Below are 27749 nucleotides of genomic sequence, written 5' to 3'. Positions count from 1 at the left end.
CCTAGCCTTCACATTCACTCACCACTCACTGAGTGACTCACCCGGGGCAACTTCCAGTCCTGCAAGCTCCATTCATGGTAATTGCCCTAGACAGGTGTACCATTTTTTCAAATCTTTGATACTGTGTTTTTATTGTACCTTTTCTATGTTTAGATACATAAATACCATTGTGTTACAATTGCCTATAGTAGTTTCTACAGTAATGTGCTATACAGGTTTATAGCCTAGGTGTGCAATAGGCTATTCCATCGTGTTGGAGGCCAAACCATCTAGGTTTGTGTAAATAGTCTGACACTTGCACAATGCTGAATCAGCCTAACAACACATTTCTCAGAATGTATTCCCGTCATTAAGAGACACATTACTATATTTCTATTTCTATTTCTCTTTTCTTTTCACAGCATCTTGATCTGTTGCCCAGGGTGGAGTGCAGTGGCACTGTCTTGGCTAACTGCAACTTATGCCTCCTAGGCTCAAGTCATCCTCCCACCTCAGCCTCCCAGGTAGCTGGGACTACAGGTATGAGCCACCACACCCCACTAATTTTGTATCAGAGATTAGGTTTCACCGTATTGACCAGGTTGGTATCGAACTCCTGAGCTCAAGCATTCTGCCCACCTTGGCCTTCTAAAGTGCTGGGATTACAGGGATGAGCCACCGCATCGGGCCTGACTGCATTTCTAAGTAGTGTGTGATATTGGACAAGTCTTGTCTCTCTGAGATCTATCTATAAAATCATGGGGTGGACCTGAAGGCCTTTCCCAGAACTAATGGTTTCTGAATCCATGACCCTATGAGTCTTGCATTTGGCACTGACCGGTTGAATGATGATCTGTTTCTGAGAGTAAAGTCTGATTCCAGACAAGCTAGAACTTAAACTATCAAAAGCAAATACTTTCTAAGGAAAGGCCAGAGTAGGAAGATGGAAGAAATGGTATAAAAAATCTATAAACATAATCCATCACATAAACAGAACCAAAGACAAAAACCACGATTATCTCAATAGATGCAGAGAAGGCCTTCAACAAAATTCAACAGCCCTTTATGCTAAAAATTCTCAATAAACTAGGTATCAATGAAACATAGCTCAAAATAATTAGAGCTATTTATGACAAACCTACAGCCAATATCATACTGAATGGGCAAAAACTGGAAGCATGTCCTTTGAAATCTGGCACAATACAAGGATGCCCTCTCTCACCGCTCCTATTCAACATTGTATTGGAAATTCTGGCCAGGGCAATCAGGCAAGAAAAAGAAATAAAGGATGTTCAATTAGGAAAAGAGGAAGTCAAATTGTCTCGGTTTGCTGACAACATGATTGTATATTTACAAGACCCCATCGTCTCAGCCCAAAATCTCCTTAAGCTGATAAGCAACTTCAGCAAATTCTCAGGATACAAAATCAATGTGCAAAAATCACAAGCATTCCTATATACCAATAACAGACAAACAGAAAGCCAAATCATGAGTGAACTCCCATTCACAATTGCTACAAAGAGAACAAAATACCTAGGAATACAACTAACAAGGGATGTGAAGTACCTCTTCAAGGAGAACTACAAACCGCTGCTCCAGGAAATAAGAGAGGACACAAACAGATGGAAAATCATTTCATGATCATGGTTAGGAAGAATCAATATCATGAAAATGGCCATACTGCCAAAGTAATTTATAGATTCAATGCTATCCCCATCAAGCTACCACTGACTTTCTTCACAGAATTGGAAAAAACCACCTTAAACTTCATATGGAACCAAAAAAGAACCCACATAGCCAAGACAATCCTAAGCAAAAAAAAAAAAAAAAAAAAAAAAAAAAAAAGCTGAAGGCATTACACTACCTGGCTTCAAACTATACTATAAGGCTACAGTAATCATAATAGCATGGTACTGGTACCAAAACAGAGATATAGACCAATGGAACATAACAGAGGCCTCAGAACACAACAGATCTACAACCATCTGATCTTTGACAAACCTGACAAAAACAAGCAATGGGGAAAGGATTCCCTATTTAATAAATGGTGTTGGGAAAACTGGCTAGCCACATGCAGAAAGCTGAAACTGGACCCATTCCTTACATCTTACACAAAAATTAACTCCAGATGGATTAAAGATTTAAACATAAGACCTAACGCCATAAAAACGCTAGAAGAAAACCTAGGCAATACCATTCAGGACATAGGCATGGGCAAGGACTTTATGACTAAAACACGAGAAGCAATGGTAACAAAAGCCAAAATAGACAAATGGGATCTAATTAAACTTAAGAGCTTCCACACAGCAAAAGAAGCTATCATTAGAGTGAACTGGCAACCAACAGAATGGGAAAAAAAATGCAATCTGCCCATCTGACAAAGGGCTAATATCCAGAATCTACAAAGAACTTAAACAAATTTACAAGAAAAAAAAACCCATCAAAAAGTGGGTGAAGGATATGAACAGACACTTTTCAAAAGAAAACATTTATGCAGCCAACAAACATAAGAAAAAAAGCTCATCATCACTGGTCATTAGAGAAATGCAAATCAAAACCACATTGAGATACCACCTCCTGCCAGTTAGAATGGCGATCATTAAAAAATCAGGAGACAGATGCTGGAGAGGATGTGAAGGAACAGGAACACTTTTACACTGTTCGTGGGAGTGTAAATTAATTCAACCATCGTGGAAGACAGTGTGGAGATTCCTTAATGATCTAACTAGACATACCATTTGACCCAGCAATCCCATTACTGGGTATATATCCAAAGGATATAAATCATTCTGTTATAAAGACACATGCACACGTATGTTTACTGAGGCACCGTTCACAATAGCAAAGACTTGGGACCAACCCAGATGCCCATCAATGATAGACTGGATAAAGAAAATGTGGCACATATACACCATGGAGTACCATGCAGCCATAAAAAAGGAGGACTTCATGTCCTTTGCAAGGATATGGATGAATCTGGAAACCATAATTTTCAGCAAACTGACACAAGAACAGAAAACCAAATACCACATGTTCTCACTCATAAGTGGGAGTTGAACGATGAGAACACATGGACACAGGGAGGGGAACATCACATCCTGGGGCCTGTCTGGGGTGGGGGGTGGGGGAGGGCTAGCCGGGGGTGGGGGGATTGGGGAGGGTTAGCATTAGGAGAAATACCTACTGTAGATGACATGGTGATGGATGCAGCAAACCACCATGGTACGTGTATACCTATATAACAAACCTGTACATTCTACACATGTACCCTAGAACTTAAATATATTGAAAAAAAAAAGAAATGGTATAAAAAAGATGGAGAAACTCTGCAGCAATGAAAGCTGAGAAACAATTCCATATTTAGGATTCTATCCTATAGATAGAATAGCGTGAGCCTATAAGCTGTATATTCAAGGATGTTCACTAGAACATTGTTTAACAGCCAAAAATTGTAAGCAAACTATTTGTTGATTACTTGGGAAGAAGCACAATACAAAACAGTCCTTCACATTTCTCCTTGTCACATCAACCAATTTTAATTCTTTACAAAACCGTTATCTCTGATACAAATCCTGTTAATTTATCTGTTCCTTTGTTTATTTTTATATCTGCATAATCCCCACATCACTCCCAACTAGTATGTAATCTCCATGAGAGCAAGGGCACTGTTTATCTTGTTCATTACTTTATACCTAGGACATAGGACAGGGTCTTCTTAACATTTGTTGAATGAATGAATGAATACTACATTTATTCAAGAAAATGCTATACAGCTACTAAAAGGAATGAAGACCTGTACATACTAATCTTAAAAATAAAAGTCCAATCTATCTTGTTAAGGAAAAAAAAAGGGAGGGGGTTGGGAAAATTTGATTTCTTTCTTTATGCAATTTTAAGTAGTATTTTTTTTACTTAGTGTTCTTTTAATTAAAAGACTTGAGACTTTAGTTAATTAATTAAATATTAGTATGAGAGCAAACCACACATAATCAAACTACTAGAAATATACTGACTGTCCATAACTGTAGTGAATTTATCTAGGACTGCTACCTTCTCACTCCCTGTTTGTTCAAGTCCCTCCTCTTCTCAAGTTCCAGCCCAAGGACTCCCTACCCCATGCTACCTCCAGAACAGAAACCTGATCTGTTTCTCTGGTCTTTGTCTAGAGGGTACTGAACACATAAAAGGTGTGCAGTAGATACTTTCTGAATGAATACATGAATAAGGAGACATCTTTCTCCAACCTCTGTAGTTCACAGTTCATAGAAATTCTTCCCTCTCCTTCCTACTATTCATACTATTTCTGGATTCCCCAAACTGTATCTTAGAGAACTTTAGTTCTGTAAGATTTTCTGCAGGAAAGGGAAAGGTATGAGGCAAAAGTTTAGAAAATGCTGTTCAAGATCACTAAATAGAGTTTGTTGGTTTTTTTGTTTGTTTTGTTTTTTTGCTTCTGAAATTCTCAGAGACTTGAATGTGCTAATGAGTTTTGTGAATCTCAAAGGCTGGAGAAGGAAATATGCACTATTCAAATTTATTTGAATGTATGTTCTGTTTCTTAAGGAATGCATTTTTCTCCCAAAACACCAGTGACCTCCTGAGCAAAATTTTGAAAGAGTTTGTCTAATGCATCCTGAGGGTGGTGTTTCATGTTGACTACCCAACATTGTCAGTGACCCTACAAGTTCACATCTTTCCAACTACACTGTGACTTCCTTGAACACAGAGACTATGTTCTTTTCATCACAACATCCCTGGCACGTGGTGGTTGTGATGGTGATACAGAGGATGATGAAGGAAACCCAAGAACTTCATGATGGAAGAACATTTATTTCTCCCTTAGCACTAAAGGATAATTCATTTTTATTTTATGTTACATTTATGTTTCTTTGAAAGAATGTAGGGAATGGAAGCAAAGGGTTGAAATAAAATAAGAGCATTATAATAAAATACAATCACAAAAACTGCATCCAAGGTTAGGAGATTAAAACAAATCTATGAGCCATTGGGGTTCATATAGTTGCTTTGTTTGAAATTAGATTTGGCCCGAGCTTCCTGCTAATGAGGCCAAAAAGTTTCATAATCAAAGTTTTATGCTCTCATTATCAGAAAGAAGGAAGCTAAGAGGACTTAACATCTTTCTTAGAAATGCATTCAAAGTGAAGTTTCCTACTGCAATAGTGCAGAGGCATGGCTGTGGGAGGAGAATTTCACGTAACAGCTGCCCTGTTCTGCCTTGGTCCTTCTTGCTAACTCTTTCCTGTAGTTTCCTGCTTCCCTCCTATTTGGTTCCCTCTCCTGCCATAGGCCACCACAGGGAACAGATACTACTGTGCTCAGAAAAGCCATAAAATGTCTGTGTTGCCAGCCTAACTTCATACCCCCATATGTTTAACCCCTAATTCCTAAGGTTACTGTAGTTGGAGACATGGCTTTAGGGAGGTAATTAAGGTTAAATGAGGTCGTAGTGGTGCTGCTCTAATAAGACAGGGCTAGTGTCTTTATTTGAAGAGGATGAGACATCAGAGCTCAACCTCTCCCTATATAAACGTGCACAGAGGAAAGGCCATGTGAGGATACAGCAAGAAGGCAGCCATCTGTAAGCCAGCATGAGAGGCCTCACAAGACACCAACCCTGGTAGCAACTTGATTATAGACTTACAGCATTTAGAACTGTGGGAAAGTAAATTTCTGTTGTTTAAGCCTCCCAGTCTGCCACATTTTGTAATGGCAGCCTAAGCAGATCAATACACCCCACCTCAGAGCAAACAAGGATGGCTCACCGCAACAATGTACACTCTGATCAGTACTGTGACCGGGTGATTAAGTGGAATTCCTTGCTGGATTCTCAGCTGCCCACCGTCCTCGGAGCTAGAATCCTCAGGGCTTTTGTAGATGCAGAAGGAGCCCTGGAACCACAAAATGCAACCCACTGAAATGAGATGGTCATATGTCCCACCAAAACCCACAGAGAGCACAGCCTGGGAATCCACAGGACCTGGGTTGGTGCTAAACTTGCCAGTTGGATATCCTTGGGCAATTTATGTAGCCTGCTGGCATCTGAGCTTCTTCAAGATACACCAGTGAATTGGTATTGCACATTAACACCCTCCTCACGGGAATGTTATATGAGGAACAGAACAGATGGGACACCAAGTGCGTTTTACATGTGGGGTGCTGTGCTAGTGCATCCCCCATTATCTCATTCAATTCTGACTACAGTATTCCTATTTCCAGACATAGGAACTGAGACTTAGGAGAGTGAAGCACTTTGTTCCAGATCATGCAGCTGGTTAGTACTATAACTAGGATTTGAATCCAGATGGGCAAACTGCAGTGTCTGTGCTATTTCCAACATAGCATGCTGCATAGAAAGGCTCAGCTTGTAGTAGGTTTATAGTGAATACTGGCTACTACTTTGTGATGTTCACACTGTAAGTCTGCCAAATGAAGGGCTTGTGTTGTTTGATTAGTTTAATTGTCCAACTGGTAGGTTTGCGTAAATCACACATTTGGTATGCCAGGGGTGGAGAGAACAAAGTAAAGTTCACTGTTACTTTCAGGTAATGATTCTGTCTCCTTATTCTTCACCAGACTGAGCTCCAGTCCACTGGTACAAGCCAAAAATACCTTAAAGGATTTGGACTGGGTTTTGTGGAGTTCTAGAGAGGGACTTGAGTAAAAATTAAGGACAGAACAAAGTAAAGTTCAGTGTTTCTTTCAGGTAATGACTCTGTCTCCTTATTTTTCACCAGACTGAGCTCCAATCCACTGGTCACAGGCCAAAAATATCTTAAAATACTGGGGTTTGGTTTTGTGGCATTCTAGAAAGGAACCTGAGTAAAAATTGAGGATTTTCCCTACACACATCCCACACTGCACAATTCCATTAACTGAATTGAGTCCTACCTGACATTTATGGACAGGGAGAGCCAAACAAAAGGATGAACAATGGAACCTGCCTTAAATTTTCCTATGACTCGGTCTCCATCAAGACCATGGTCATCTTCTGTAGACTTGCCTCTGAAGAGCTCAAAGGTTTTCACCCAGTCTTCAAAATTGTTGAATTCACTCTCGAGATCACCATCATATATCTTTAGGGAAAAGGGAGAATATTTTTCTAAGAGGAAGGAAGGCCCAGGATTGATTTAATGAGAAATGCCAAGATTCTCCAAAACCAGCCTCGATATATGCCCTTTGGAAAAATCTGAGGCTGTTGGTAATTTATCTTCAGCAAGATAAGAAACATGGATCGGCTCAGCACTCCTGAAACTACTACTCTGAATTTTATGAAATTTTCTGATGACTTTTAAATTCCAAAAAGTATAGGTAAATAAAAAGAGTTGTGACATACAAGTATAAATACAACGAACCTTTTAGAGCTAACTGATGCCATTGGTTGTTGGATATAGACTATAATACTTTGAGGAGATTCAAATCAATAATGTTCACTAAATATCCAATTCTTAGCACATATAAAGTAATGGAATATTTGTTTTTATTGTAATGCATATACACATGAATTTTCCAAGTGGAAAATTATATATATGCTTTAGAAATGCAAAATTGAGTTGAGTTTTAGGTTTGGTAGTATAATAAATTACTTGTTCAACTTTCCTGTATAAATTGCTTACCCAAATTGGTTACCTAGATATGTAGTTTTCACACTTCAAATTTTCATAGCCATCAGTATACCTCTAGCTAATCCCCTGTCACTAATGTTAAATTGGCCTGATGGAACTGACTTTAGTTGGAGTTAAATCTCCTGCTCCCTTGAGTGTGTACACATCTGCATGATGATGTCAAGCACCTAGAGGTGAGTGAAGGGGGACTCAAATGCTGTAGATTACTTTGCCAGGTCCACAATAAACAATTTAAGTTATGCCCCTTCTCAATATGAGGGTATAGAAAATGGAAAATGAACAAGCTCCCTTGTCTTGGTTTAAATGCACATCAAAGTTTACTTCTCTACATCAGTGATAATGAAGACAAAGCCAGTCAGTCAAACAAAGGCATGACTAGGGTTGACCAGAGCCCTAACAGAACCTCATTGCTGAGCATCCCTTCCCACCCATGGCAGAGATGCCTGTGTCCCCACACACCTGCAAGACGGCCAGGTTGGGGATTCCATCATCTTTGAGTTTCTTCTTGAGCATTTTGTCTTTCTTCTTCTTTGGGCCATCTTCTATATCTACCACTACCTCATCTGGCTTTGCCTCTGTGGATATTCAGCAGAAATTAGATTTCTCCTGGTGGTTGAGATGAGAAGGAACAAAACCCAGCTTCTCCTTTCCTTTTGCTCTGGCATGTCCTATGCTGTGACATTTCTTTTTAAAAACAAGTAGTAACATGTGATCCTTCTTTTTAAAAAGAAATAGTAACTTTTTGCTGTAGGATTGTTACATACAGTCTGTACAGTGCATGACTGCAACATACCACATGCACACATAAATGCAATGTCAGTGGATCCCCTAGGGCTGGGCAATGCGCTGCCCTGTTACAGCACATGTAAGAACTCATTAAACTAGGCACAGAGAGAATAAGTAATTTGCCCATTCACCCAACTAGCAAAGAACAGACTTGGGACTTGGAATGATTCCAAAGCTTTTTGGATTCACTCCATCTCAGATCTGTTAAGGGACTTGAGATTCATCTAGTTCAACATGAGTCTCAAATATCTTAAGGGTCTTGTGCAAAGTTGTTAGTGGGATTATTCAGCAATTTTTTAGCAGCAGGCTCTTCAGGAGAGAAACCACCGGATATGGACTCTAGCTCTGTTATTTTCTAGCTGTGTAATGTTGGACAAATTACTTGACCTCTTTGTACCTGTTTCATTATTTGTAAGATGAAGATACTATTTCCTGTGATGTGGGGTTGGTCTTAGAATTACATGTGCTAATTAGAAGTGGTCTGAGGAACTGAGCCTGGCTCTGGTTTTCCACTTCTATCAACGTCAGATGAAACAACACTGGCTGCTTATATTTAGGCTGGTAACTACTGTTGGCTTAAATTGAGTGTGTGGTCATTTGAAATCCGAGGCCTCTCTTTTGAGCTTCTGCCAAACAAGATCTATCCAATCCTGTAAACTGAGTTTTGGAACCTAAATCCAGGTCTTCACACTCACCTCTAATAAAGTTTATCATGTTGATTTTGGCTGGCCATCCCAGATTACTTCAATTTTTATTCTATGGTTTCTACATTAAGACTGTCAACATAGGGACTTGAGCCAAAGGGTCCATTTCAGCCCTGAACTGGATTCAGAAGAACTGAGATCTGGTTCCAGCCCAGCACCAAGAGCTACATGAGCACATTTTAAAGTGCTGTCCTCTTTCTGAGATTGTTTCTAAACTTGGGAAAGGAGGGAGTTGAGCTCTAATACACCTCCCATGGCTTCCATTTTGTAATTTTCTGCTAACAATGGCCCTATTATATGGACAAATGTCCCCAGAACAGCTGCTTACCCATATTGCCTTTTTTCTTCTTGGGATTGCTCTCCTTTGCCTTTGAAAAAGGAAGAGACAAGATTATTGACACTGCGATACTCGATTTATTAATTCTGACTAACAATTCTAATTCAATGATCTCAGCCTTCTGCATTTCCACAGACACCATTTTAAAAGTATTCAAACAGTCTCTAAGCAGTCCCCAAAAATGAAGTCTCACTGTAAAGATCTGGGGGATAATGCCTGTCCTAGAAAAGAGGTATCCACACATCTAAGAAAAGTGTGATCAAGATGTAGACATCTTTATCTCCTATATGCTGAACCCTCTCAGCCACAAGGCAAGCAAACTCTCTCCCCAATATTTTTCCACCTCCCTGGAGCATCGCCCTGGTCTGCACTATGAGCTGTGTCTGTTGGCGTGTCTGGTCATTGGAATGGTATCACGGATTGGGTAGGTTAGCAGATAAAGGGGAAGGGGCCAAGTTCTCACAGGAAGCGATAGTGTCCATCGCAGCAAAAGGAAGGAGGTTGGAGGCAGGGGCTAACATTTGCTCTTTTAGTATATATCAATATTTGAGAAATAGTCCTAGATGCAACCATAGCCTTTCCAAATGACAGAATTAGAAGATTATTCAATTAAATATGTTAACATCGGACTAATTTTTCTTCCCTTTTGTACTTAAGGATGAGAAATCTTATCACATCCAGTTGCTGAGCTTTTGCCTCACTCTCCAGGCATAGTCCCTACTGGCTCTCCAGCTTTATAACTAGATCTGTCTCGTTCCATGGACATGAGGCCATGCTCTTGCTACGCAAACCTACTTATAATAACATTTGCTAAGGCCAAGACCTCTGCGTTTGATAATTTCCCATGTGAACTCAGAATCCTGCAGGAGACTTGGGGCCCTTAGACTGGGGTATCTCCTGAGGCCCTAATCATTGATGCCTACCTGTCCAGAGACCCCATTTCTCCCTGCTGGACCCCCCTGAGTCTGACTGGGAGGCAGATCCTCCAGATGCCATGCTGGAGTCAACATCCTTCCAGTATTTACAGCAGAGCGTGTGTCCTAGGGCCAGCTCCAGCCGAAAAGTGGGAATTTTGTAATTCAGGATTTCTGTTTTTTCCAGGCTTTTTATCCTTCTGCAGTTAACCAAACCACAGCTGAGTGGGGCCTATATATAGTGGCATTTAAAAGGAGGTTATGAAGGACTCAGGATGGAAGAAGGTACTGTGTTTTCTTATTGAGTCTCTTGACTGCCACAGGTAGGGGAGACTCTACCTTCTGTGCTTTCTTCAGGGAGGCATAATACTTAGACCACCAGTCAATCACATTTTCAGCAGATTCATCAGCTATGGTCCTCTTTTTCCTCTTTGTGGACCGCCGGGAAGGTGTCCTGGGATCCTGGCAAGGGATGAGGGATGGATTATTAGTTCAGCCTCATTTGGCTACATCTTGGTCAACTGGCTTGTGAGGAAGAAAACATTTAGGTGTCCACTGGAAAACACAGAGGTATCCACTGGTTTTGTGGTAGCAGCTCTCTGTATCACTTCCACAAAGGAAAGCTCAAGAATCTATTCATCCATTCCTTCATTTATTTAGCATTTATTAAGCATGTGTGAGATACTGTTTTTGACACTGAGGATGTGTAGATAATTAGACACAATCCCACATTGGGTAACTTACAGTACAGGAGCTAGGCATGCAACAAATAAGAACTAGACTATATGATGTAATGTGGCATAGCAGAAAGGGCATTAGCTTCAGACAAACCTGCGTTATAAATCATTAAGCAATTAATATAAATGTTAACAATTCTCAGTTTCCTCAACTAGGGACAATAATGCCCATCACTGTTGTGAGGATTAAGTGACATAATTTAGGCAATTCTTTGGTGTCATTTCTGATTTGAATGGGTACAAGCATATGACATCTATCACATAAGTGATGGGGTGGCAGGAGAGGGAGTGACAGACATGTGGCAGAAAGGAGGCATTTGTGGGAGAAGACAGGTGTCCTGCTGGAGCTATGGGTGCAGGACTCATTATGCATTCATCTTCTATTCACTCACCAAGTCATCTCGAGTCCATACTATGACCCAGGCACTCTATCAAGTGCAGGGGATACAGAGATGTTGAAAAATTATCTCTTTCCTGCTGAGGCTCACAGTTTTATGGCTCTGAGATGAACACTGAATCTGAGAATTCAACAGAAAGTCACAGGTGCAATGCTAGGAGAATGTAGCAGACCTGGTAAGGCATCAGAGAGGTCACTGACCATGGATGAGATGAGAACAACCTGTATAAACTGCCGTGCATCTATCTCACTTTTCCACTGTTCTTTTTATTTCAGCCTTTGCCATCTGCTGGGCAGTCTGTTCCTTAAGACTTTTTTTTTTGGAGGACAGACAGAGCCTCGCTCTGTTGCCCAGGCTGGAGTGCAGTGGCACGATCTTAGCTCACTGCAGCCTCCACCTCCCAGGCTCAAGTGATTCTCCTGCTTCAGCCTCTGGAGCAGTGGGGATTACAAGTGAGTGCTACCACACCTGGCTAATTTTTTTGTATTTTTTTTTTTTAGTGAGTCAGTGCACCTGGCCCCTTAAGACCTTCTTAAAATGGCCTTCTCTTTTAATTCAATTGATACACCAAGATTTTTCACTCAAATATATAATTTAGAAAGACTCTTCACTCAAATGTATAATTTAGAAAGATTAACTTGTTTTGTGGTTGTGTATTTGTCAATCCCATGTGACCGTGTACAAAGTATGTTCTAAATATTTGTGGAACACACTTGCATGAAGAAACCCATTGTCTTTCCAAGCTAATGAATTAAGAAGAGTTTCTGTTCAATTAAATATTACTGTCACATTTGACTAGCACTTTGATTTCATGCACATTAACTTTCTGATTCTATAACAGGGAATCAGGGAGGCATAATACTTAGACCAACAATGCTGTGAAGTGGGTATCAATATCCCCATTTTACAAAGGATGAACTGATACTCAGAAATGTGAAACTGCTTGCCCATGGTCACACCACAAGCAGCTTCATATTGTCTGAAGCTTCCAATGCAAACTGCAATGAGCCTTGTAAATATGGAGAGGGATTTTAGTCTGACCTTAGGTTTTCCATCTTTTGGTGGCTCCTCGGCTACAGGTTTGTGTTCAGGCTCCAGCATCGGCAATGAGTCAGGGATGTCAACCACGATGGCCGGCTGAACCTGGGCAGAGTCGGGCACCACTGTGGGAGGTGGCTCAACATCCACATAAATGTGATCTGTTGGGAGATCCTGGGAGGCGCTGGGGGCTCCAATGGACTCAGTGGCTGTTAGTGACTCTGAAATCTCTAAAGTGAAAGCACATCAGGTCAGGGAACTAGGCTGCATCACAGGGTGGTCATTTCAGGGATTTAATACTAGGAATCACACAGATCTGGATTCAAATATGCCAGGTTCCTGATATTTTGGAACCTCATTTCCTTATTTATAAAATGACAGTAAAAATACCCATCTCATTAGGAGGATGAAATGAGACCATGATGTAAGGCATCTGGCACATAGTAGGTCATCAATAAATGGTTGTATTTGTTAGTGATCCCTCAAAGTAATTTTAATCAGTCGTGGTCATTGGGATCATGAAAATCAAGGTTTAGGGTACAGATTCTGTGTCTGGGGAGATTGCCTCCTGCTGTGTGTTAATCTAGGGAGCCTTTAGAGCTCCAGAGGGCCAGGAACCTCCCAACTGTAGGCAGAACTCTGGGCACATAAATACATGTGCTTGGCAGGGAGCAGGGGTATGTCCAGAGCTTCATGAGATTCTTAACTGGGCTGTTGATGCCATAGAAAGGTTATAACACTGGCCTTCATTGCCGAAGGTCCTCATCTCACCGTTTGATGCTGTAGGAGTCAGTACTTAGGAACATTTCCCAATTGGGTACCCCCATGGCTGCTATAGCCTCCAGAGTTTCTTTCTCCCCATGTGCTGACTTTTCAACAGAAAATTTAACCCAACAAACTCTTATAGGTATCTACTCTGTACTGGGCATAGAGACAAAGAAACCAGTGAGACAGACTGGAAATCTCAGAAACAGACAGGGAATGTATGGCAACTTGGTTTATGAGAAAGACAGCAGTACAAATCATTGGGAAAATGAATGATAGGTCAGCAGACCCTTTGGGGGAAAATGGTGCACTATATGGAGAAAAATGCAGCTGAATCTTCACTTAAAATCGTATATAAATGCAGATGATTCAAGATCTAAATGAGAAAGCTAAAACTATAAAGCTAATAGAAGAAAATATAATATCTTCATGACCAAGGGGTGAGAAAAGGTTTCTTAAACAAGACTAAAAAACAAACTATAAAGTTTAAAACATGGAGTGATCTGATTATATAACAATTAAGGATTTCTGCTCCTAGATAGGAATTATAGACAAGGTTAGTAGTTATCATACTAGGAAAAGATACGAATGATACCTACAATCTACAGGATTTTAATATCTAGAAAATACAAAGAATTTATGAATCAAAAAGAAAATTAAAGCACATATATGGGCAAAAGAGATGAGCCAGCATCACAGAAGGAAGATTAGTATGGCAGTAAGGTATGAAGGATGTACAAGCAGTAGCAAGCAGAAAAATTCAAGTTAAAATAAAAAATAAGATACTAATTTATATCCACAGAGTAGCAAAAAACTAAAAGCAAACCAAAGCAAAACAAAAATCTGTAAAGTTGGATAATAGGAGGTGCTGCTGAGGAGGAGAAAAATGGGGTTCCGAATGCAGTAACGGCAGTATAGACTGATGTAGACTGGTGTAGATCAGTGAAGCTCTCTGGAGTGCCCCTGGCTCTAATTAATGAAAATAGATGTGCATATTTCTTGGGACCTGGCAGTCTCACCCCTGGGTGTACATTCCAGAGAAATTCCCACATAGCATCTTCCCTCAGGGAACACACACAGGGCTATTCATTGCAGCACTGATTGTGGAAGAGGGAGTTGAGGTGGCCAGTGGGTCTAATACGAGAGGAAAGGCAAAGTCAAGTGTGGCAGATGCAGTGAGGAGCAGTAACAGGCTAATGTACACACAGCAATATGGATAGATCTTAAAACCCAGAATTGAGTGAAAAGAACAGGAAACCAAATGAAAATCATAGCATCATATTATTTAGGTAGATTAAATCAATTTAAATTTGACAAGGATGGTGGTGTCTGGCTTGCAGTGGGGAGGAGACTGGGATTAGAGATAGGAATAAGGTGTAGGAGGACAGTGGATAGAATAAGAAAGAATCTTTGAATAGACCAATGACGATTGTACAGCATGGAAATGAGACATGCAATGAACTCAACTCTGTCACCTGAGACCCAAAATGGAACAAACTAAAACGACATCAAGCACAGAGCCAAGGAAAATGTCAGAGTGGAGGCAGGAAGGAGCTTAAGTCATAGTCAATGAAGGCGTCTTAGAGAAATTGACCTGATATGAGTTAAAGTAAGAGTGTGGCAGCCAACGAAAGCAGAGGCCACTGCAGGAGCAAGCTCATCAGAAAGATCCATCCAGCCACTTGGCTGTGGGGCATCATTTGAGCCAATCCCATAGCAGGCACTCTGCAGGCGCCATGACTTTATAGTTACAGCTACAAAATCTAGGAGCAGCTTCTCACCATCCCCAACTTGGGTTCCGTCCACCTGTGAGATGAGGGCAAGGGGCTCTCTGGATTTACATAAAAACTGCTTCAAGTAGTTGATGGTGTAGGTTCCCACAAGCGTACTCCTCCCAAAAGCTCTCCAGTCTACCACGCAGATGCTCAGTGGTGGGTGCAGAAGTTCGTTCTCAGGCAGTTCCTGCAGGGAGAGGCTGGAATGAAGAGGGCACTGGGCCTGGCTACTTGAGCCCTGCTGATCTTTCCGTGGGCAGAGCCAAAGCAAGCTGGGCATCCAGCCTCCCTTGTCCCCACCTTGCCACTCTGTCCCTCCTGGCAGTCCGACAGCTTGCCAAAACTCTGGAGCAGTGTCTTCCCAAGCCAGGGAGTAATTCACCCAGATAAGAAGTCTGCCTTAATAATAATTTGTCCCAGGTTTAAATGACAAAAATCTCTCACTTCTGCACTCTCTCTAACAGTCATTTTCAGACCTCTTATTTTGTCATTATCTGACAGCAGAGCTCTCATCTCCAATGACAGTTTCTCTAGGGCCGTTATATAAAAGAGATGAAAGTCGAACCATTTGGTACAGAGTTGAGAGTAAGGGGGCAGTGCCACAGCCACTTGTTTTCCCTGGTGGCCCCCAAGATTCAATGCAGCCTGATACAAAAGGTTTGCAAGCACCATGCATAGTCTTCCATTGCGGGCTTTGCTAACTGGGGACATACGCCCAGTGGAGCAGGCTGGGTTGCGTAAAGCAATTTTTTTCTTCGCGATTAGTTTCAAATCAAAGCACAAAAAATGTGTTGAAATATTGAAATAAAAGCACAGCACAGATGTTGAAAAATCACTTTAGAAGCATAAATTCACATGTAAACTCTTGACATTCTAAGTACAAATACTTTTTTAAAAATGTAGCCATTAAAATAAATTTTGTAGGCCAGTGGTTCTCAGATTTTAGCGTATATCAGAATCACCTGGAAACCCTGTTAAACCAAAGATGTCTGGCCTTTCCCACAACAGTTTCTGATTCAGAACAACAGCGGGGCCTAAGAATGAGCATTTCTAACAAGTTCTCAGGTGATGCTGATGGTGATGAATTGGGGACCACACCTTGGGAACCACGGTTCTGGGAAAAGTTTGTCAACCTGCTTTGACTGTCGTACGATAGACACTGGAAGCTTCAAAAAAAACAAACAAACAAAAAAAAAAACAACAAAAGTCTATTTTAGCTCATTGTGAAATGCTGGCCTTTCACTAAATTAGTTCTTTCTCACAGGTAGTGGACATCTGAAACTCTAAAACATCTCCTCATCTGTGGAAAAATGAGCAATAAGCCAGGTCAGGAGAGTAAGAAACTCGCACCACTTCAAAAGCATCAGCCTGGACGCTGAAGTTCGGGTTGTTCTTGTAGCTCTGGATCACACAGGACTTCACGCCTCGGCCTCCACACTCGATGAGAACCTGGGGCCGATCCACTGAGAGGAGCTGCACCTTCTTCATTTCCCGAACTCCCCAGAAGAGAACCTAAGGAGACGACCGGCAGAGCTGTCACCACAGACCCACGGAGGAGCCCCAGCCCTGCCCCGACTTTGAGTGGACAAGTCAGACCTGCTCCCTAAGAACCATGTTATGTTCCTCCAGGAAGGAACTGCACAGCTCCTTGAGGGCTCATCTTTTTTCTCTAGGTCTCCTGCCCATTCCATTCCACCTCTTCTACAATTCAGGCAGGGCCACTGCCCTTGAGTCCCAGAGAACAACTCAGCTCTCCTCCCTTGACCCGTACCTCCACTCGGTATTTGCTCAGCACCGGCCGAATGTTGGCAGGAACCGGGTAGATCTGGGTGATGTCTGGTGGCTCAATGGGTGGGAGCCCCTGCAGCCCAGATGGCGGGACCTACCATACAAGGCAAGGGTGAGTTAGATGCTGGAGAGACACAAGGAAGGCAACAGCGCCACACAACCACCTCATCAGTAACACCTTCACTGTTTTGTTAGCAAAAGCAATGTTTCCAGCTTAAAATACAAGGGCCATGCATTTTACCATATTTATTTTTTCACTGATAAACACATTCATTTACAAGAGTAACCAACATTTAGTGAGCACTTAAGCTGTGCCACAAGGCTAATAACACAGAGCTTTCAGTAAGCTCACAGTATAGAGGGAGAGAAGAACAAATACGGACGACAGAGCTTCTCAACTTCATAAAATTACACAAGAACCACAGCAGGGTAGTGGAGAAGGAGCTTTCATCAGATTCCAAACGTTTGAGTCTTAAAGATCCCCACTCCCTTCGGATGTGTCAAGATCTCCAGAAAAGCCATTATGCACTACCACAAAAAAATAAAAAGGATTTATGTTTGCTCCAACAGAGACTACATCTTAATCAGTGAAGCAGAAAATAAAATGTTTTGAAGGCAGAACTCTAAGATGAAAACATGTCACTTCTTGTGTGCTTGGAGTTAATGAAACTTCAGGTCAATTTCAGCTTTCCTGAAATTTCACAGAAAGGACTTATAGAGTTCTATTGAGAAAAGGGTATTTTTCACTGTGTAGACCATCTCATACTGCCCTCAAAACCTGGTTCAACACATACGTCTTTTAAGAATCTTTCCCCAAAGAAAAAAATAATGAAAGAAGCTTTCCTGACCTGATCCCAGCTGCTTCTGCCATAAATGCCTCTTGAATGCAATATGTCCTCTTATACAGATTTTGTGCAGAAATTAGGGGACTGAGTCCAGAAATTAGGCTCTGCTGTGTGACCCTGCACAAGTAACTTGCCCTCTCTGAGCCTCAGATATTGGGCCAGATGACCCATCAAGCTCCTTGAGAATCAGATGTTCTATTAAACATTGCTTTAGAGCAGGTAGTTCTCTTTACTGGGGCTGTTTGTCTGCCTGAACAATTTACAGGGACTTGGCCAAGAGGAAGTCTTTATTCACTTCATTCTCCAAGCCCCTCCATATGCAGTGAGTTCTTGATAAATGTTTATTGGTTGACTGACATATTAGGCCACATGCTCCGTATGCTAGAAAAAGCCTAATTGTGTATCAAAATTTGCAAAGTGCAAATATATTTTCTTTTTTCACAGACATATTCTAGTTGGCAACAGCAGATATGGTTAAGCTAATTACAAGAACTCTTAAAAAAATGGAGAGCAGACACTGCAAGTGCAAAATAGACTCAAGGTAATGAAGCTGCAGGATTCACCTGCCCAGATCAAGAAGCTGGTAAATGATGAGGATGGCAATGCCCATTATTTCCTGGCAGTGAAGAGGTGAGCAATTTAGCCTGCAAGCATCACCTCACTGGGAAAGTTATAGCCCCTCTGGCTTCAAAGGGAAAGTCATAAAACAGCTGTGATGGTGGCACAGGAGGGGCTGCCTCTGGATGTGCTTTTTAAAAAGCATCATATGTTTTATCCTGGGGCTGCTGAAGTGTCAGCCTGGGAAATGCCAAAGAAGTTTTGCTCTGTAAATGCCTGAAAAATGCTGTGAAGAGCTCAACACAGCCCTGAAAGAATCCTGTAACATGGTGGCAATTGAATGACTTTTCCGCCAGCCAAGATTAAGCTTTTTCCAGTGAAATGAGTTGGTTGCTGGCCTATAAAACATATGATATGCAGTTACTCAGCACATAGGGCCAGGGAAAAACAAGCGATTGCTATGAAGGCAAAATAGTAAGAATTGGGGGTGCGCAGGATGGGTAGTTATCCACGGGGATATTAGAGCAGTCTCAAAGCCAGACTGCTCTAATATCCCCGTGGAAGTAAAATATCAGGACCTGAAAGTAAGTCCAGCTTCAGGGCCAGGACAATGATGAACAAGAGTGCCACATATGGTACAAAAGTTAAGGAGGCAGTCACTCCTAGGGTCATGCATGACCCTAGTCCCAGCTCTGCCCATCTGAAAAATCACGATGCCCAGAAGCCTTTCTCCTTTCTCTCTCCCTCAGCCCATAATTTATACTTCTGTTATATCTCACCTTCAGTACCGTGGTTACTTGGGCTCCACCACTACTAGCTGCATGAACTTGGAAAAGTTCACTCAATATCTCAGAGTCTCAATTCTGTCATTTGTAAACTGAAGATAATATCTAATTCATAAAGTTGTTGTGAAGAGTTGCTGAGACAGCTTGTAAAGCACTTGGCACACTTTCCGCCATGTGGAGAGTTCCCTAGGAATAAGGGAGAACTGGAAATTCACAGACCCTTGCAAAGATTAAAGCTCAACTTTAAGTCATCTTAATCTTTAATTGGATCTAGATGACGTAGGAGTGCTAGCTGTCCCAAACTACCTCAGAAGTAAATTTAAATCCTCTGGAGGAAAATATCAGCCTAGGCTCAAATTTTTTTCTACAAATTTTTATGTAGAAGTGTCTAGCATGCAATAAAATATGACATGCACGGAGATAAGACAATGTGAATAACAAGAGAAACGAACCGAAGAAATAGACCCATAGAGGATTCAGATAATGTGGTAATAAGACATGAACTTTAAAGTAACAATGCTTAATCTGTTCAATAGGAAACCAGATAAAAATTTCAATAGATAAATGAAATCTATAATAAAAAAGAAGAAATGGAAATTCTATGACTGAAAATATAGTCACTGGAAAGAAGAACTTAGTGAATAGGTTTTTAAAAAGAGGCAGGGAAAATGAGCGGGAAGATAGGCCATATTATGGATAAAATAAAGCTCAGAGAGACAAAATGATAGACAATTCATAAAAGAACATGAGAGGCACAGTGTATCTAATTAAAAGGTCTAATACACATGTAATTGGAGTCACAGAGGAGTGGCAAAGAGGAGGAGAGGCAAAAAGAAGTGAAGCAAGGAGAGGAGAAAGGAGAGAGAAAAGAGGAGGAACAGAATCGAACAGAAGCAATCTTTGAATAGATAAAGGCTGACAATTTTCCAAACCTAATTCAAAACATCAAGCCGTGCTTTTAAAAGCTCTATAAAGCCCAACAAGATAAAAACAAAGAAAACTGCACTTTACTACAACATAGTAAAACTGCTAAAAACCAAAAATAAAGAAAAATACCTTAAAAACAATCAGATAAGGGGAAAAAATAAAGATCACTTTTTAAGGAGCAACAATAAGAATGATAACCAAACTCTCAAAAAAGAAAGCACAGCCCAAATAATGGAACCACATCTTCAGCTTGCTGAAATAAAATTGTTTCCAACCCAGGCAAACAAAACAAAAAAACCTAAGAGGACATTTAATGGCCCCAACATGAAAAAGTGAGATTATGGCAAAGCCAGAAACACACCTGAATACCTTCACTTAGATGAAATTGCAGCAGACAGTGCCACCCAGGGAGGAAGGGGGACAGCAAGCCAAATATGCTGACTTGCTGGCCACCGGAACAGGTAAGTGTGAGCTCTGGGATAAAGTTGCTGATTTGAGGAGATTGTCTTCAGGGCTTAAGCAGGGCCTCTACTGGAAGTTTGTTGTTGTTGTTGGAAACAGAGTCTCACTCTGTCACCCACACTGTTGTGCAGTGGCATGATCCCCACTCACTGCAACCTCTGCCTCCTGGGTTCAAGGGATTCTCCTGCCTCAGCCTCCCTAGTAGCTGGGATTATAGGCACGCACCACCACGCCCAGTTAATTTTGTATTTTTAGTAGAGATAGGGTTTCACTATGTTAGCCAAGCTGGTCTTGAACTCCCAACCTCAGGTAATGCACCTGCCTTGGCCTCCAAAACTGCTGGAATTATAGGCACGAGTCACCATGTCCAACCTGGAAGTTCTTAATAATATGTAAGGATCAGCCAGCTTTCCCTCCCTCACCCCTAACTAAGCCTATTTTCAGGTGGATGCCTTCTGCAAAGTCTTCACTAGTAGGTCAGTAAACTGTTAATAACACTTTACCTTTAAAACAGGGAGAAAAATCACACAGAGATATTGTCTGAAGCTAATCAAATCATCTAACTCAGACTCCAATGAGAAGACTTAATGAGTGCCAAACATCAGAGAAGAATATCTCATTTCTTAAGCCAACAGAACTTAGGTTAAATCTATACCCTGTAGACAAAGGAGATTAAAAATAAATGAAAAAATTAGAGAACACTCATATGATGGTAAGAGAAAGATTCCTAGAAAGTTGAATGAAAGGGAAGCATGGATTCTAAGCAGGCAGAGTTAACACATAAATCCACGAATGCGGCACACTGCACAACCAAAAGGGCTGCCAGTCACACAGACCAAATAGCAGTGGCCCCTTCTGGGGGTGTGTCATGCGCTACCCCTGTAGGAAGCCTAAGGAGATATTTCTAGGAATTGAGAAATGTTTTGGGCAAAATAATGGCTCCCCAAAGATGTTCATATCCTAATCCTCAGAACATGTAAGCATGTTACCTTACATGGCAAAAAGAGATGTGGCAGGTGTGATTAAATTAAGGACCTTGGGATGAGGAGTTTATCCTGGGTTATCAGGGTGGGCCCTACGTAATCTTGGGGGTCCTCATGAGATGGCAGCAGGAGAGTCAGAGTAGGAGATGTGATAATGGAAGTAGACGGGAGGTTGAGGGGAGAAAGAGACAATGAGAGAGAGAGAGACTTGAAGAAGCTGTGTGGCTAGCTTGAAGGTAAAGGAAGGGCCACCAGCCAAGGGATGCAGGCCACCCCCAGAAACCAGAAAAGCCAAGGAAATAGATTCCCCTAGAGCCTCCGGAAGGAATGCAGCCTTGCTGATGCCCCAATGAGGGACCTTTTCAAACGTCTGATCTGCAGAACCGTAAGATAGTAAATTGCATTGTCTTAAGCTACCATGTCTGTGGTCATTCGTTAGAACAGCAATAGGAAACTAACACAGGAAGCAAAACATTCTAAGAAAGGGAGGTGGACTTTCCAGGAGGAGGACATTCAAGCAGCAGAAGAGAGGAAAACTCTAATTGGAGAGAGGGGGTTCTGAAAACAAGAGAAACATTATAAAAGTAGGGGAAACGAGTGTTCTAAGTATAGAGAATGGAAAAGAATGCCAAAGTGTGAATAACAACAGACAATTCTGAGATCACAGAAAGGGTTATTGCTATGAGGGGCCTGGGAAATGGCCCAACAGTTGAAATCTGGCTCACACACAGAATTCCATGAATGTTTGTTCTTTGAAAGAGTGAACAGATGCATTTCATTTTTTCCAAGACAGGGTCTTGCTCTGTCACCCAGGCTCGAGTTCAGTAGCATGATCTTAGCTCACTGCAGCCTCCACTACCATGCCCAGCTAATTTTTTTTTTGTAGAGATGAGATCTTGCCACATTGCCCAGGCTGGTCTTAAATTCCTGGGCTCGAGCGATTCTCCTGCCTCAGCCTCCTGAAGTCCTGGGACTACAGGTGTGAACCACCAGGCTCATACAAAATGTTTTACTGAGAGTCTACAATGTGTAAAATACTGTTGGCTTTTCTGTGTGATGTGGAGATAAACTTCGCATGTCAAATCTCATCAGTTGATCCAAAAGACTCTACCTTTAAAATACATGCAGAGCCCACCTGTCTTCCTTTCCATAGCTACATTGATTCAAGGTGCCTTTAGTAGATTCAAGTCTTCCAATGGGCCTTTCTGCTTCTCTCCTTACGCCTTCGAAATGTACTGGATCTAGCATCTTCGTGTTGCAACATGAGCCATTGTGCCGAGAGTCCTCTCTTGGCTTCCCATCTCTCCCAGAATAAAAGCCAAAGTCCTTACCAGACCCCATGTGATCTTTGCCCACTGGCCTCACCTCCCTTCCCCTTCCTGTCATTTGTCCACTCCAGCCACACTGCCCTCCTTGAGCATGCCAGGCATACAGAAGCTTCAGGGTCTGGTCTTTGCTCTTCCCTCTGCATCTAAAGGCTCTTTGCCCACTTAGCTGCATGGTCCAGTCCCTTTCCTTCTTCAGGTGTTGTCTTAAATACCACTTTCTCACTGGGGCTGCCCTATGTACCTAAAACGCTAACTCTGGCCCTGCTCCCAACATACACACGTCCACTTCACATCTCACCAGGGGTCCAGCTTTTCTCCTCACCAACTGCCACACTGTAGCCTCCTATGTAATTTGCATACTGTTGCTATACTTTATGTAGTGTTGTCTATTGTCTCCCTCTAACTAGACTTAGTCCTGTGAGAGCTGGCAGATCTGTTTGTTTTGTTCATTTAGGAAGATTTCCTTAGGATTATACATGCCACATAGTCGACACTCAATACATGTTTGAGTGCTTGAATGAATGAGTGCCTTTCAAAAACTTACAGACCAGAAAAGACAACAAGACAACTGACCTTACCAGAGCCTGAATTAAACAGAAAAAAGGTATAGGCTGGAGGAAAGGACATTTAATTGAGGTGGGGTGGGGTAATTCCACTGAAAGGCATCTCTTGTTCTGAACTTTAATGATGACCATTTTTGTAGAAAGGCAAATACAGTTGTAGAGGTTGGAGTGAGCAGAGTGAGGAGACATTTCAGAATGGGCTAGCAGTACCCCGAAAAGCAAAAGAGTAAATTTGTGTTGTGAGAGCAGGGAAATGACAGTAGCCTTGTATAAACAGGCAGTAGTGTGTAGAGAAATATGCTAAAATGCGAGGCTACAAAAGTAGTCTAAGGACAAATTTTGGGACAGCTTAATAGCCAGGCTACAGAAATGTGAGTCTCCTAAGGGCCAGATTTTCTCTTCAGGGAATATTAACACTTACCAGGAAAAAATGTTTTGTGATCAAATACATTTGGGAAATATCAAGTTTTGAAAAAGAAGTTAAAAAAGTTCTTCACTGTGAGACTTCTCAGTTCCTTTACCATGGCAACTGGCATTTCAGATCCCCAAGAGGGATGTAATAGAAAGCGTTTCTCAAGCTTTCTTGTCACTCTATTTGGAGGGAGTGATGTTCCAAAAACACCCAGACTTTGGGAAATGTTCCTGGTGGTAAGAAGTAAGAGCCACTCAAGATTTCTGGAGAGAAGAGTGGTAACACCAACTAGTGTTCTGGAAGGAATATGGAGGGTGGAGTGAACAGGAAAAGGAGGCCAGTAGCCCAGCAAGGAAACCAATGCAACATTCAGAGGAGGACTAAAAGAACCCATGGGAACAGAGGATGGGAACCATTCAAGGGATAAAGACATGGTATAAAGAATTAAGGCTTACTGAATTTTCAAATTGGAGTGTCTGGGAGAACAGTGGGGCCAAACCACAAGAATCTTTCATCCTGAGATTCTGACTTATAAGCTCAGGGAATAGGGGCATAGTCCAAGACCTGAGTTCTTAAGTGCACCTCTCAGATCCCCAGGAGACATATTCAGATGTGGGACTGCAGTGAAGGATTGGGTACAGCTTCATTGTAGTGAGGTCACTTCTCTGGCCAGGTAGTCCTGATAGACATCTGGTACCACATCTGGTTCACTCACCTGTAGCAGTTCAAATACAGCAAGGAGATCCCCTCCAGAGAGATTCCCACAAAAGATGGGGTGATAGCATAACCTGGGGGGCTCATAGTCCTGGTCAGCCAGCTTCACAACAGGAGCAGCCACTGTGGCACCCAAATATTCTGGCTTCCCCTAAAGCAGAGAAGAAATGAGTTTTTATTTCCTGATTGTTAATTACCTGGTTCTGATCCACATCAATGCAATTTTACAAATAACCTCCACGAAACCATCAGTATCTGTGTCTCACTCTCTTCTCCTGCCAAGCTCCTCCTGCTCATTTTCATAAACCTGGGGGAGCAGTGGGATCCACTCACGCTCCTAAAAGGGTCATCCTGGCTGTGTGTGGTAGCTCACACCTTTAATTCCAGCATGTCGAGAGGCTGAGGTGGGCGGATCACAAGGTCAAGAGATTGAGACCATCCTGGCCAACATGGCCAAACCCCATAGTCTCTACTAAAAATACAAAAATTAGCTGGGCATGATGGTGCACACCTGTAGTCCCAGCTACTCGGGAGGCTGAGGCAGGAGAATTGCTGAACCTGGGATGCGGAGGTTGCAGTGAGCTGAGATGGTGCCACTGCACTCTAGTCTGGTGACAGAGCAAGCAATACTCTGTCTCAAAAACAAAAAAAAAATGGTTAAGCTAGGGGCTTTCTGGCCCAAAGCTATCTTAGGGCCTATCTCTCTCCTCATATACTGAGCTCAGTAGGAAATGGTTAAAATAATTATCCAGGGAAGACTGGAAGGGGAAAAGGGAAAGTCAGGTGGCAGTAAATATTCCAAAGGCTCTGCAGGGCAGGGCAGCAATGTAGCTGGGAGCACAACCTCTGCAGCCAGGAAGCCTTCAGTTTGAGCTCTCACATCTGCCACTTTCTAGCTCTATGCCCTTGGGCCAGCTGCTCAACCTCTGAGAGCCTCATGCCTAAAAAAAGAGTTAAAAATAATACCTTTCCATAGGATCATGAGGACTAAAGGAATGCTGTATAGGCTTTGCATAGTGACTGGTATACAAGTGCCCAATACATAGTAATGATGAAGATGATCAACACGTTTAAGTGATGGGGGAGTCCTGCCCTGTTTTTCTTGGTAGTAAAAAGGATATTAAAGTATTTTTATATGTATGTAGGCCATATGTTTCTAGAAGAACTATGTGATGGCTCTGCTTCCTGCCTGTTCTGCAAGCCTGTGTGTACATTCCTTCAGAGGCAGCATGGGGCAGCTGGCACAGTCATTCTGCTGTGCTATTTATTTCAAGAACTGCTAGAATGTAAGCTCCTTGTGGGCAGAGTTGCCTGCACTATTCGCTGCTGTGTCCCCTGGCACAGGGCAGATACTCAGTGCGTGTTTGCTGAGTGAAAGCTGTTGGGTGATGACCTCTGCCATCCAAGGCCAGTGCTCATGTTCTTTTTGGCTGAGGCCGGGATTTAGCAGTCACACTACTTCATTGTCTCTGGACTCCTGAAGCAACATGTGCATCCCCAGCTGTAGAAGGAAACTTGGTTGAGGTGGAAACAGGGCTTTTGTTCAACCACACTTGAAAACAAAGCTGCCTGCTGGTGTCCACCAGTGGAGACAGACCTGTTCTGGGGATGGGTGGAGTTAGGGCAGCTGGATAGGAAATGAGTGATCTGCCTAACAATTTGTTCATTAACCCAGCTGGGAATGGTTAATTCAAATTAGCCCTGGAAACAAATAAACATAGCCCAAGCAACCAATTTTCCAAATATAAACTCATCTCTTTCAGAACCAGCAGACTCTTATGAGGGCACAAGCCACTGGGATATGAGGGAAGGTTCTAGACTAGAAGCATGGGTCCAGCAGATTCTGATTCCATTAATCTGAGCATCACCATATTTTGGGCCCTGTTTAGCTGCAGTGCACAAGGATAAACAAAATTTTTTTTGCACGTCTACATGTATTTCTCTGGGAGCAAAGTGTGTATTTTCATATTCCTTTCTCTCACATTTCTTTTTCCCTTTAGAGTCAATAATGTCACAGCTTAATTTCTCTGTAAAGGGTTCAGCTTAGAGTTGGGCCAGGAAAAGCTACTGCTGAATGGAGATCTGAAAGGGAAATAAAAAGCAATGGGGTAGCAAAGGGAAACACAGCCAGCCCAGCAGGTTATCGTAACAGGAACGTTCAAAGACGCTCTACTGTCGCTGTTTTCCGAATAGAAAATAAACACTAACGATTGAAAGCACGTTGTCAGGAAACAAACTGAAAAGGTAGTTATTTTGTGATCTTCCCTACAGAACCTGCACTACATGCTAAATAGTAGAAATCCTCTTCCATAAATATACACATCTGGCCCCAATTTATAGATAGGAGAATGGGGCCCAGAGAAAGGGAGTGCCTTGTAGGACTAGGATGTGCATGTATAGGAGACAGACGGCTACACTAGCCTCCACCACCTGCACAGGCAAACGTGTGCACAGGAGACCTGGTTCAGCCTCCAACCAGCTCTGACTGTAAAGAAGGTATTTGAGCTTTCTGTGTCTGTTTCCTCCTCTAGGAAGCAAGATGTGAACTTCAGGGTGTCCAAGGTTTCTGTTCTTCTTCTGTGATGCTCACATCTTGATTCCCTTTTGACCGTGGCCCAAAGGCAGGGGCTGTCAGGAGTGCTGCAAGGAGGTGGGGAAGCTTTAGGAATGCTTCCCGGAACAACCATTTTACTTAATAAATTTGTGCTTCTGCAACCTTGTTAGGAGGTAGAGACATTAAATAAAGAAACCCTTGCTTTTCATTGTAGACTTCCTAATTTAAGCAAAGAATATTTGTGTAAGTTAAAAAAAATCCTCCAGTAAGCTTTGACTCTATCCAAGGTTTCAGCACACAAACATCTTTGGAGAACAAAAGGTTTGGTTCACATCATAAAAGGGATAGAGATTAATGTGTTGTATGGGGCTTAGAAGCAACAAGTAAGAGAAAAAGAAACACAGTTAGAAAGGCTAAGAGAATACCCATCTATTTCTTTTCAGCCAGGTGAGATCAGTGAAAACCTCCTCTTTCCGAAAGGCGTGGACGTTTTTATTAAACAGAACCTGGAATTAGCTGCAGGTTGCTTTAAACAAGTATCACATTCCTGAAGAAGTGTGTAGACCAAAGTTCTGCAAACCAGATCCAATTTTAATTGCCATTTAAAGGGAAATCAGTGAAAAACTCTTTCAGTAAAGCAAATGATCATCACCAATATTTTTGGTTCTATGAACTGTTTTCAGAGGTCAGGTTTGCCTCTAAGTACATCTAGTGTTCTCACCACTCATAGTGTCAAGAGTTTATTTACTTTAAA

The 27749-nt window shown here is 41.9% G+C and overlaps 1 protein-coding gene and 1 long non-coding RNA gene across 5 annotated transcripts in view; one reads left to right on the top strand and one right to left on the bottom strand.

Annotated features, from left to right (window-relative positions):
• FER1L6 (fer-1 like family member 6) overlaps positions 1 to 27749 on the bottom strand; it is a 270864-nt gene that overhangs the window by 47835 nt on the left and 195280 nt on the right. For all 4 annotated transcript variants that reach the window (XR_010345619.1, XM_064384567.1, XM_064384568.1 and 1 more), the window contains 10 exons: positions 24443 to 24592; positions 16848 to 16958; positions 16427 to 16588; positions 15083 to 15263; positions 12540 to 12766; positions 10703 to 10825; positions 9441 to 9480; positions 8082 to 8197; positions 6942 to 7073; positions 5763 to 5888 (listed from right to left, as the gene is read on the bottom strand). Coding sequence is in view for 3 of the 4 variants with exons in the window: in XM_064384567.1 (XP_064240637.1) it covers positions 5763 to 5888; positions 6942 to 7073; positions 8082 to 8197; positions 9441 to 9480; positions 10703 to 10825; positions 12540 to 12766; positions 15083 to 15263; positions 16427 to 16588; positions 16848 to 16958; positions 24443 to 24592 (1368 nt within the window). In the remaining variant the exon portion in view is untranslated. The remainder of the gene's footprint in view (positions 1 to 5762; positions 5889 to 6941; positions 7074 to 8081; positions 8198 to 9440; positions 9481 to 10702; positions 10826 to 12539; positions 12767 to 15082; positions 15264 to 16426; positions 16589 to 16847; positions 16959 to 24442; positions 24593 to 27749) is intronic.
• Positions 16342 to 27652, top strand: LOC135278054 (uncharacterized). The gene is made up of 4 exons (XR_010345620.1): positions 16342 to 16970; positions 18154 to 18339; positions 26442 to 26580; positions 26973 to 27652. It is a non-coding gene; the product is annotated as an uncharacterized LOC135278054 (long non-coding RNA).

Source organism: Aotus nancymaae, unplaced genomic scaffold, assembly GCF_030222135.1.
Source record: "Aotus nancymaae isolate 86718 unplaced genomic scaffold, 86718_ANA_hifiasm-v0.15.2.pri h1tg000036l, whole genome shotgun sequence".
NCBI classification, from domain to species: Eukaryota; Metazoa; Chordata; class Mammalia; order Primates; family Aotidae; genus Aotus; species Aotus nancymaae.
This window is presented reverse-complemented; position numbering and strand designations above follow the sequence as displayed.